Below are 12,500 nucleotides of genomic sequence, written 5' to 3' on the forward strand. Positions count from 1 at the left end.
TGTATAGTGTGGATGCGAGAGTGCATAGTGTGGATGCGAGAGTGTATAGTGTGGATGCGAGAGTGCATAGTGTGGATGCGAGAGTGTATAGTAGATGTGAGTGTGTATACTGTGGGAGCATTTTATTTTTTGTGAGAGCCTTTTCTGATTGTGAGAGCATCTTACGTAAATGCGAGAGCATTTTATATCAATATCAGCATTTCTGTGCGCATTGTATTTCAGTGTGCAGACAGTCTGTGGACGTGAACGTGTTTTGTGATGCACGTGAACGTGAATATACGCAGTCGGGTCGTGATCAGGTGACGGGGTAGGTCTCGTGTTCGGAGCGCATGGCTTCCCAGTGAGATTTCTTAAACAGCTCAAAAGGCGGCTCGGTTTTTAAATGTAGAATTGATTCAGTAAAAATCTTCGTTTAATCAGACGCGGGCTTGTGAAGGATTTCCTTCTTTACTCCTCAGGAATTCATTCGTAGCTCCTTTAACAAACATTTCCAAAGCCAACATTAAGCATTAACCCCAGACTTGGCAGGCATGTGGGTGTTAGTTTACATATCGACCGCTCCCTTGGCGCAGGTAGGTCATGTGACCAACACCAGCACAGCGGACCAATCGTTATATAAAAGGTCAAGAGGAAAACACACAGTCATGTATTTACCCAGAAGCTTTCCACCCCGTTCTGTTACACCCATTCGGAGTGCAAGAGCTATTTTTATAACTGGTTTATGGTTCTGATGTAATGACTGCTGATTAAGAGCCTGAAAGACGAGACACACTCGATTTGCTTTTGCTCTGGAATAATGATCTTTTTATATCATCAAGCCTTTATTTGTACAGGACGTCCTTCAGACTCATGAGTGTGAGTCATTATAAAAGGATTCGGTTTGTTTAGTGTTTAGGCTCAAGATGTGCTGTAATCCTCTCCACTCCGCTCGTAGCTAATGTGAATTATTAATAATGTTTCCCTGGTTGAACGTTTGCAATTTCAAAAAAAAAAGAAAACGCAGATAAAGGATTAGTTCAGCTACAAATGACATTTACCCAGTAGCGCTGAAATGTAGCTGATGTACTTGCTCATACAAATAGATTAGAAAAAAATAGATAAATAATAATCTCGAGTGAACTGTATTATTATTCCTCTTAATGAAAAGTCACATGATCTTCCATTACTAGTTTATTTTACACACGATTCATTTATCGTCAGGTGATTTTTAAACGATTCATTTTTTTCCATGTGATTTTTACTAATGATTCATTTATGATTCATGTGGTTCTTAGATGCGTTTATGATTTATTTTATTTATGAATTTATTTTCATGTCATTTTGTACACAGGATTCATTTATGATTCATTTACTTTTAGATATGACTCTTTAAAAATGATTCATTTATGATTCATTGGATTTTTTTTTTTTTTACACGATTATTTTACAATTCATTTATTTTGGTGTGACCCCCCCCCCCCATATGATTAATTTATAATTCATTTGTTTTTATGCAATCCGTACACAATTCATTTACTTTTTACATGTGATGCGTACAAATGATTCATTTCTTTTAATATGATTTGTACACATGATTGCTTTATGATTCACTTATTTTTATGTGATTCATTCGTACACATGATTTATTTGTGATTCACTTATTTTAATGTGATTCATACATGATTCATTTATTTTAATGTGATTTGTACACACGATTCATTTCTTTTAATATGATTTCGTACACATTCATTTACGATTCACTTTTTATGTGATTCATTCCTACACATGATTCATTTGGGATTCATTTATTTTAATGTGATTCATACACGATTCAATTCTTTGAATATGATTTGTACACACGATTAATTTACGATTCACTTATTTTTATGTGATTCATTCGTACACGATTCATTTGCGATCCACTTATTTTTATGTGATTCGTACATGATTCATTTCTTTTAATATGACTTGTACACATGACTCATTTACGATTAACTTATTTTAATGTGATTTGTACACACGATTCATTTCTTTTAATATGATTTTGTACACATTCATTTACGATTCACTTTTTATGTGATTCATTCCTACACGATTCATTTGGGATTCATTTATTTTAACGTGATTCATACACATGATTCAATTCTTTGAATATGATTTGTACACACGATTCATTTACGATTCACTTATTTTCATGTGATTCATTCGTACACATGATTCATTTGCGAGTCACTTATTTTTATGTGATTCGTACACGATTCATTTACAAATCACTTCTTCTCACATGTGGTTTGTACAAATGATTCATTTACGTTCCCCTGTGATGATGTGTTTGTCGTCACATGACGTCACGTGTTTAGTTCACATTCCAGAGGATAACATTTTGAAATACATCTTCAACGTGGTCATGTATTATACACAATAACACGTGAAATGTGTGTGATTTTTCGTCAAATTGCTCCAAAAATACAACCCCTCTTCATGTGTTAGGCCACGCCCCCTAACCTGAATCTGACACTAGTTCTGAGGAAAGTGATTCAGCTTCCAAATAGTGCTTGGATTGTTTTTAGCTCTAGGGCGTCCTTTTGTCTGTGAACTGGCGCATAAACGATGCTGGTTGCTGTAGCCGAGATGTAAAGTAGAACAAAATACACAGCAGTTCGGTGATGTAAATAGTGAACATTGTCTCATGATATCTCTCCATCTGTAAGTTTCAGATCAGGGCCAAAAACAGAAAGGGAGGGACAGAGAGGAGGGGACGGTTCGCCACGTTCCGGGTGGGGCCATGGCGTCCTGCCAAGGCATGTCTCTGAACTGAAACACACACACACACATTCTCATTTTTTAACGTACCAAAAGGCCTTTCAGGATGGGCTGGAGCAACAAGGGAGGTTTGGGTGTGCCATGAAAGAACACTGTCTGTGTGTGTGTTATACATTTCCTCTGTGCTTCCTGACTATCTCCTATGTGTGTGTGCACGTGTGTGGTCATAAAAACTCACTGTTTTAGATAGACACCGTGCCTAAAATATTGCTCCAAATGAAAACACACCCCTCTGTCTCCTCGTACGCTACGTATGCACCCTTTTATAATTGAATAATCCTCATATGCACCCTTTTATAACTGAATAATCCTCATACGCACCCTTTTATAATTGGGAATGTGGCAGTGTTCAGAATCAACCAGTCACACCAAATAAAGTCCAGCTGGTCCTATAGGATTATCCTGACATCATCTTGGTGACATCCAACTGGAAAAGCCAAAGATCTTACGCAGCAGGTACGGGATCTCACTGTTGAGAAATATCAGGAGAGGGTTACGATAACATTCCCAAGGCGCTGGATATACCACGGAACACGGTAAAGACAAGAATCAACAAGTGGAGAAAACGTGGCACGACGGTGACGCTGCTAAGAACAGGACGTCCCTCTAGAATTGATGAGAAGACCAGGAGGAAACTGGTCCGGGAGGCTGCCGAGAGACCTACAGCGACATTAAAATAACTGCAGCGATTCCTGCCTGCTCCATTCATGCGACAACAATCTCCCGGATTCTTCATATCTCTGGGTGATGGGGTAGGGTGGCAAGACGGAAGGCTTTTTTAACCAAAATATAAATAAATTCATCCAGTCTCCTAAAACCATGTGGAATAACGTGTTCTGCTCTGATGAAACCGAAGTTAAACGTTTTGGCCATAATAGCAGAAGATATGTTCGGTATAAAAAAAAAAACCCAACAAACACAGCACATCAGTAAAAGAACACCGTCGCCACGGTGAAGCACGGTGGTGGCGGCATCATCCTTTGGGGCTGTTTTTCTTCGGTTGGAACTGAGGCTTTAATCAGGGTGGAGGGAATCATGAACAGCTCCAAATACCAGTCAATGTAGCCATAGAACCTTTTTTTCGCTCTGATGCGCCGCCTAGTGGATGCTGCATATCATCGTCCATACAGTATTGACACAAGACACGCGAACAAGGTGAACAAGGGCGTATGTGAACATGGCGCATAAATAAGGTGATAAATATTGGCACCTTAATAAGTATAGACTTCTGCGACGTTAGCCAGATCGAATATACATTGTCGGAGTTTATTTCCATCTTAACGAAATCGAAGAAGTCATCGTTTGCGTCGATAGGAAGTGACGACGCGGCACAAGTCCCGAAGAGCATGCGCGATGTGGGGGTTTTATATATATGTATATAAAATGTAGAGACGCTTTAATATCACCTATACATTACCATGAATGTTATTCTCTGTGGATGGAAACACTCCACATTGCGTAAGAGAGGAAAGCGAGTGATTAATACGAAAGGAATTGAACCCAAAAGCAACAATTTCACGATCAACAGGTTCGTTCGAAAGTCGTCTTGTAGGAGGAAACAAGCTAAGGAAGTGAAACGTATCGCAGGACACGATACCAACTCTATTGTTTAGGCCCGAGCCTCACCCTTGCATCTCACCTGGATATCGTACGAGATAGACAAAGACCGTCCCGTGTTCGTTAAAACATCCTGAAAACATGTCTTTTTCCTTGCTAGTGTTCCCTCCTGGTTGCTCGGATCTAAACCGGAGTACATCCGGATTTCTGTAAAACTGCTTCGTGACTATCGGGCGTCCGCGGTTCAAAAAAGAAAAACACTATTCAAATAAAATAAAATTGAATTGAATTAGATATGGGAAGCACAATGTGGTTTGAATGCAAAGAAGGTTTACATTGAACTGTAAAGAACAGAAGCATGTCAGGTATGCAAGCGCTTCCCGGAACAAGCCGAACGAAAGCAGGGACGCCAAAAATGCAACTGTTTGTACACGCATCAGCAGTTCTACTGAACGAGAAGACGGCGGAGCTCGGCTATGAGCAGTATGCACGCCGTACATGCTGCCAAGCTACCCTCATGCATACGTGCCGGTTTTTCAATAACAATGGCAGCCATGGAGAAAATGATCAACTTAATCCTGCTCATCCTGGATCCTCCTGTCTGACCAGTTCCAGGGTACAACTGGTAATACTGAAAGAAAAAAAAACAAAAAACACCAGGAAACAAAAGGACTGACATTATTCACACCGCCGAAGTGTGTGTGTGTTGGAGAAAGTTGACAAACTTCAGTAACGACCAAGTGACAATTTTGACAAAAGGCCAACAAACTCCCACGTAGGAAGAAGTATCGTCTGTTCGTTTTCATTCCAGAGCAAGTTCTCCCAAGTCATAGCATCAACACGTCACCTGGCCTTTCCTGATGAGGACTCTGAACAAGCCACCGCGCTTATGAGATCATTTACAAGGTCTGAGACCTTGGTAGAGGTTATTTGAGAGCGCAAATCTCTTGGGGTGCACAAACTTTTACATGGTGTCGCTCCTTATCCTCCCCGCCCCACAACTCTAAAATTGTACAAAAAACCAAAACAAATTTGTAATAACTTTACACCTTTTGGAGATTCAGTTCATCTTCTACTCACCAGGGGGGTGCACAAACTTTCGCATGCCACTGTAGTTATTATTAGTGTTTTATTATTAATAATAATTGTGTGTTCCATTTACACAAAAAAACACAAATACACAAAAAAACATCGCTATTTCCTCCCACACTTACTCATTACCCTCAACTCTTTCTCACACACACACACACACACACACTTCACTTATCAATTAGCAGCTTGTAAATTTGTTCAGACATGACAAGATTTACAATTTACAGCTAATTTGCCTTGGGGGAGAACATTTCTTCCATGAAGTACGGATGCAAATCCATAAACTTTCACTTCTGCGTGTGAGAACGTTTTCATAGATTGGTGGGGACCACGTGTCTCCACAATTAAAGCAATATCAGACCGTTTGGACCTTGTGAGGACCGGTCCCCACTTTTCCACCAAAAACGTTTATTTGAAAAACTAAGAGAGACAAAAGGGTTAGGGTTAGATAAAGGTGTTTTGCACAGCATTAATAATGACGTCACGTCCTCATAAGCTCACGAGGTCCTCATAAGGATCTTGATAAGGTTCTACAGAAGGTCCTCATAAGGACAAAGATAAGAAGAAAAAGTGTGTGTAAGAATCAGATGAGCAGAAAGGTGTGTGTTAGTGTCACCGTACCAAGTTTTAAACAAGTTCCTTTCAGGTTTGGTCAGAACTGACGGCTTTTAAAAGGAAAGCTCTTACACGTGTGTTTGGGTTCAGGGTCACAGATTCCTAACTGTTCACATTCGCACGCAGACAAAAAAAATCACTCTTTACGATGATCATTAGTAAAAATCAAACATTTCTCATCATGGTGAAGGACAAACTTTAGAAATGACGTCGTGCACACACACACACACACACACACACACACACTGGAACGTTCCAGAAGAACATACCCGGGAGCGCAGAATGTTGTCCAGAGGAGATTTACTTTTCTTTGGTCTTCGTTTCTTCTCAGGTCGTTTGTTTGCTCCGCCGTCGTCCATACTACCGACTAATCCTCCATGAGCGTCTGTCAGAACAGTTCGCCTTGCACAACTCTCTCCCTTTCTCTCTAAACCCCCCCCCACACACACACACGACACATTCGACAGCGTTCAACATTGCTTTAATGTCTTTGGTTCATTCAGTGTTGACAAATTTATACACACAGAAAAAAAAACTTGATCCAGACATGACGCAATAACCAAACGATACGATGCTAACCGGTGTCCGCTGGCGTTCATTGACTGTTAGCCACTTTAGCACCACGTGTGTGTGTGGCGCAAGGTAAAGTTGCTTTCACGCTGAAGGTCAGAACCTAGCGTTGTTTGTTCTAACGTTACGCGTGCGATATTTTAAGGGTCCTCACGTCCCACTGCACTCCACTACAGAGGAGGGGACGAAGTCCGTCCCGTTTCCGAACATTTCTTGACTTTATACAGATCGAAATGCTGCTTCGGCTCAATTAGCATTTTTCTGGCCCGGAAATTAGCCCCGCCTCTCAGTCTGAACAAAGCAGCGCTCACGCAGCTGCCTCTCTTTCTCGAAGAAAAGAAAGAAACACAAAAACACCAGCACGTGAGAAATTTGTAGGTTCAAAATCGTAGGTGGGTGTGGCTTGAACTATTTATTTATTCATTTTTTTGTCGCAGCTGCTAAAGAGGAACACTGCTTTTTTTTTTTTTTCCCCTGGCCCTGAAATGAACCCTGCTTCTTCATCTGAACATATTTGCTCACACAGCTGCCTCGTTTCATGAGAACATTGTAGATTAAAATTGTAGATTTACAGTGGGCGTGGCTTGTTCGATTTTTTGTCGTCGTCGCAGGTGCTAAAGAGGAATTTTAGATTATTTTCTGGCCCTGAAATTATCCATCGGTTGCTCACACAACTGCCTCTTTTCCTCAAAAACAAAAACATGAGAACATAGTAGGTTAAAATCGTAGGTGGGAGTGGCTTGAAGAATTTTTTTTTCTGGCCCTGAAATTAGCCTTGGTTCTGGAACCTATTTGCTCACACAGCTGCCTCTTTTCCTAAAAAAAAAAAACCAACACAGTGAGAACATGGTTGGTTAAAAAGTTGTAGGTGGGTGTGGCTTTTTGTCGCAGCTGCTACAGATGAATCGTTAAAAAAAGAGAAAAAAAAAGTCCAGACCGCCCCTTTAATAAACAGTGTAGTGCTGGGGGAATTATTATCACAGGATAGTCAGGATTTATTCATCACGATACACTACACTGCTATAGAAACGTATTAGAACGATGTCCGACTCGAGAGCCGGACACCACGTATGGCCCGTGACCACGTGGCACTGTTCTGCTCATCGTCTGAATGTAGAGCAAAGAGACGCCGCGACTCATCTGGGAATACCGCGGTCTGGATCCGCAGACGGTTTTGGTGTGTCTGACTGAGGTGCATTGTGGGTATTGTTATGCAGGTGGACTCGTGTATCTGAAGGGCTGGGCGGTTTCATCTGAACCTGAACACCCACGTGGGATCCGTGTCTAGACAGAGACGCGCTATAATGAGAGTAATTATGATGACAAAAAAACAAAAGACCCAACACTTTCATGTCTGGAGATCACGGTGATTGAAAAGAAAAGAAAAGTCATGAGCGTGTGCACATCTCACTCGTTTGTTTGGTTTTTTTGTTTGTTTATCGACGCTAAACAGCATACAGCAGTGCCTTTACAGGGAGTGAACACACAAGACAAAGGGTGCAAATACTTTATACACACACACACACACACAGTGTGCGATTGTTCGGAGCGCGGCGCAGAGCCCATCAGTGCTGGTGTGTCATTGTTATGCCTTTAAAAAAAAAAACAAGGGTCTGCAGATCCAAAAGTCAGTGACCTTTGACCTTTAGGCACTTAAACTTCCCTGTGAGTGGGGAGAGAGAGAGAGAGAGAGAGAGAGAGACAGAGAGAGAGAGAGAGAGAGACAGAGAGACAGAGAGAGAGAGACAGAGAGAGAGAGAGAGACAGAGAGACAGAGAGAGAGAGCAAGAGAGAGAGAGACAGAGAGCGAGTGAGAGAGACATACACGCTCTATACTCATGAGTCTGTATCCTCTTCCTCTCGTCCCAGGGGATTAAAGGCGCATTAAACCTTACGCTAAGATATCGGAACGAGGCTCCGCCCACCAGCCTGGAGGCCACGAGTCGTCATTTCTCCTGAGGAGATGAAGGAGTGGACGAGGGCGGGGATTAGGGCGGAGCTGAGGTGTACTGGATGCCGTGGCTGGCGAGCAGAGTCTGGAGCTGGGTGACGGTGTGCTGCAGCTCCGAGTGCTCCTGCTGCAGGGACGTGAGCTCCACACACAGCGACGCCTCGCTCTTCACCAAGCCTTCCACACGCGACTCCAGGAAACGGATCCTCGCGTGGGCCACCTGTGAGAGAGAGAGAGAGAGAGAGAGAGAGAGAGAGAGAGAGAGAAAGAGAGGGTATCAGCTCTTCATAAAATGTTTTTGTGTAGATCCACACATGTATTTAAAAATGCATTAAAAAAAACTGACAGAGAAAGAAAGACAAAGAGAGAGAGAGAGAGAGAGAGACACACACACAGAGAAAGAGACACACACACAGAGAGAGAGAGAGAGAGAGAGAGAGAGAGAGAGAGAGAGAGACACACACACACACACAGAGAGAGAGAGAGAAAGAGAGACAGACAGAGAGAGAGAGACACACACAGAGAGAGAGAGAGAGAGAGAGAGACAGACAGACAGAGAGAGAGACACACACACACACACACACACACACACAGAGAGAGAGAGAGTGTGGAGGAGGAGGAGGTTACGACTCAGGTGATCAGTTACCTGTACTTCCTCCAGCAGGTCAAGGTTTTGCTGGCGCAGGCTGCCGTTGGTCTTCTCCAGCTGAGCGGCGCGCTGTGATTGGCTGAGAGTGGACGGGCCGTCGAGGAGCTCGTCCTGGAGCACGTGGTACTCCACCTCGTACGCCTGCAGCTGCTTACTGATGTCCATCTCGAACACCTGCACGCTCACACACACACACACACACACTACAGTCACTTCTAGCGTCCTTCATTACCAATTCTGCACATTGCAGAAATCGGCTTCTGACACGTAGGCGGAGCTTCAAGATTTATTGCCACGCCCACAGAAAGCAAATGCAGATGCCCCACCCCTGACCATCTCTTATGAGCTAATACTCTACAGCTTACCTGACAAAACCCCATCTCAATTTCCATTCCATACTGTGAGGTGGCTTTGTTAGATTCACACACACTCACACACGTGTACCTGGTTGATGGTTTTCTCCATCTGCACCAGTCCCAGGTTGGGCAGCGTGCTCTTAATGAAGTCCACTATGGACTCCAGATTGTCGTGTTGAAGAATCAGCGGCTTGTGGCTTCCCAGAAGACTTAGCGCCACCTTGAAGATGACCTCTGACCCCTGCAGGAACAGCATGTCTGAAAACACACACACAAACACAGTCAAGTTTTTATATATATATATATATATATATATATATATATATATATATATATATATATATATATATATATATATATATATACACTGTGTCCTGTGTGTTAAAATCAACTGCAGGTGAGCGTGTGGTGATTCGGACTTTACGCTAAACTGGAGGCTATAAGCTTCCATCGCTTGTTAGCAACGTTAGCGTGGATGAAGAACTCAAGCAGGAGGAGATCTGTGTAAATCTGTGTACAGCAAGACATCGCTTTATTTTATCATCTCATCGACTCTGGTGTTAAACTACGAAGATGTAAACTGAGTGAGAAAGAATGTGTGTGTGTGTGTGTGTGTGAACTCTTATCTAAGTGCATAAAATGATGTCTTGGTACAAATGAGGGAGGTGTGTTCAGTATCTCTCACTCACACACACACACACACACACACACACACACACACACAGATGTGAGTTTGTGATTAAACAACACTGTATAGGCATCAGTGACTGATTTTAATGGACAATTGACACCTGCATGAAGAGTCTCAGAGACCGAGACACACACACACACACAGAAAAAGAAAGATAAAGAGACAGAGAGAGAAACACGGATACAGAGAAACACACAGAAAAAAAGAGAGAGACACAGATACAGACAGAGACGCATACAAAGAGAGAGAGAGACCGTGAGAAAGAAAGAAAGAAAGCAATACAGACAGATACGGAGACGCACACAAAAAGAAAGCGAGACAGAATGAGAGACACAGAATGCGACACAAAGAAATAGACAGAGACAGAGAGAGAGACACATTCTCACACACACAGAGAGAAAGAAAAGAGACAGGAACCACAAACCCAGCTCCTGTAAATCTTATTATCTGTATTTGTAAAGCTTTATGACTCATGGTTATTCTTGGTGGAATAAACTGTGCTATAATTACTCTGATTACAGACGCGTACGTCTCAATAATCAGGTGTCAGGTGAAACAATCAGCAAGTAAAAACGGTACACGCCTGAATTACGCTCCGGAATAATATATACATGATAAAAGGATAAAAGCTGCTGTGTAATTACACACATTAAGTGTTAATTACGCCAACATCAGCAGTTTTCTAACACGTTTCTATCAAATTGCAATTTACTTCACTCTAACTCTTTCAGGGAACATAAACACTGTGTGTGTGTGTGTGTGTGTGTGTGGTGTTGGTGCTTTTCCACGGTAATGAAAGCTATATCTGCATTGATGTAATCACCTGCTACATCATCTTCTCTAGAAAAATACCAGCGCTGAATGGCAGATGGTTCTTTATAACCGGGCAGCACTCCACGGCTGCTTCCTGGTCAGAGCAGCGTGAGATCGGGTTACACACGTGCCGAGCTCGGCAGCCATTTTGTTTCTAAATAAAAGCAAGTCGTCGGCGTGTAGCTGAAGGTTGTACGTTCGGCGCCAAGCTCCGCCCCCTTGTTCTCCGCCCCCTAATGTTTTGACGGTAGCAAACATTCTGAACTATTTGTTTAAGAAGGCTTAAACGTAAATCAAGATAAATCATTCCGCAAACGTACATTCTCCCATACGTTCGGTTATCCTTCGCTTCACGGCATGCGGGCGAGTCTTTACAAAGTGATCCGGGTATTTTCTCTGGAAAGTTCTATCACCCGCATCACCCTCACATCATGACCTCTGTGTAAATGCTAAACGCTGAAAATTTATATTTAAGACTTGGAAATCATTAATAACGCCATGACTGTGTGACCGACGCTGAGGGGTGTGTGTGTGTGTGTGTATACCAAAGACTCTGGCCACGAAACCCAGAGGGAAGTGTGAGGCGAAGGCGGTGAGGAACCACGGTGCAGCGTACAGACTCGGTCCGATCTCGTGCTGCTCCAGGTGACTGTACAGCTCTCTGTGATAGTCGTGCAGCAGCCGGGATAGCTGATACATCTGGATCTGAGAGAGACACACACACACACACACACACACACACACACACACACACACACACACAGAGTAAGAAAGAGAGACGTACACAGAGACAGAGGGGAACAGATAAAGGGAGAGACAGAGAGAGACAGAGAGATAAAGTAAGAGAGACACACAGAGAAAGAGAGAGGCAGATGCAGAAAAAAAAGAAAGACAGAGACAAAAAGAGATACAGAGACAGAGAAAGAAAGAGAGACACATACAGATAAAGGGAGAGAGAGAGAGACATGAAGAGAAACATATGGAAAGGGAGACAGAGAGGGTTAGGGTACATAAAATACGTTATGAAACCACACTGTGATGAATTTTTTGATTTCGTACAAAGGGTGAGGACAGACAGACAGGTGAGGACGGACAGTGTGAAGACAGACGGACAGGTGAGGATGGACAGCGTGAGGACAGACGGACAGGTGAGGATGGAGAGCGTGAAGACAGACGGACAGGTGAGGGTGAGGACGGACGGACAGCGTGAGGACGGACAGGTTACCTGCAGGATGATCATGTCGGGTCTGTACTGTTTGCGCAGTCCCATGTCGTACATGAGGAACTTGAGCATGTGGAAGGCTTCCTCCTCGCTCATGTGCAGCAGCAGCACTCCCGCCACGAAGCTCAGCCCCTGGCAGTAGCCCACCTCCGGGTCCAGCAGAGAGTAGGCCTTCAGCAGGT

The 12,500-nt window shown here is 43.1% G+C and overlaps 1 protein-coding gene across 5 annotated transcripts in view; it reads right to left on the bottom strand.

Moving 5' to 3' along the window:
- Positions 1 to 6,531: 6,531 nt before the first annotated feature.
- Positions 6,532 to 12,500, bottom strand: part of tbc1d1 (TBC1 (tre-2/USP6, BUB2, cdc16) domain family, member 1) — a 39,842-nt gene continuing 33,873 nt past the window's right edge. For all 5 annotated transcript variants that reach the window (XM_053619625.1, XM_053619626.1, XM_053619627.1 and 2 more), the window contains 5 exons: positions 12,322 to 12,500; positions 11,642 to 11,801; positions 9,681 to 9,850; positions 9,234 to 9,410; positions 6,532 to 8,807 (listed from right to left, as the gene is read on the bottom strand). The exon at positions 12,322 to 12,500 is cut by the window's right edge and continues 66 nt beyond it. In XM_053619625.1, the coding sequence (XP_053475600.1) occupies positions 8,625 to 8,807; positions 9,234 to 9,410; positions 9,681 to 9,850; positions 11,642 to 11,801; positions 12,322 to 12,500 (869 nt within the window). In that variant the 3' untranslated portion in view covers positions 6,532 to 8,624. The remainder of the gene's footprint in view (positions 8,808 to 9,233; positions 9,411 to 9,680; positions 9,851 to 11,641; positions 11,802 to 12,321) is intronic.

This window comes from Ictalurus furcatus, chromosome 29, assembly GCF_023375685.1.
Source record: "Ictalurus furcatus strain D&B chromosome 29, Billie_1.0, whole genome shotgun sequence".
NCBI lineage: Eukaryota > Metazoa > Chordata > Actinopteri > Siluriformes > Ictaluridae > Ictalurus > Ictalurus furcatus.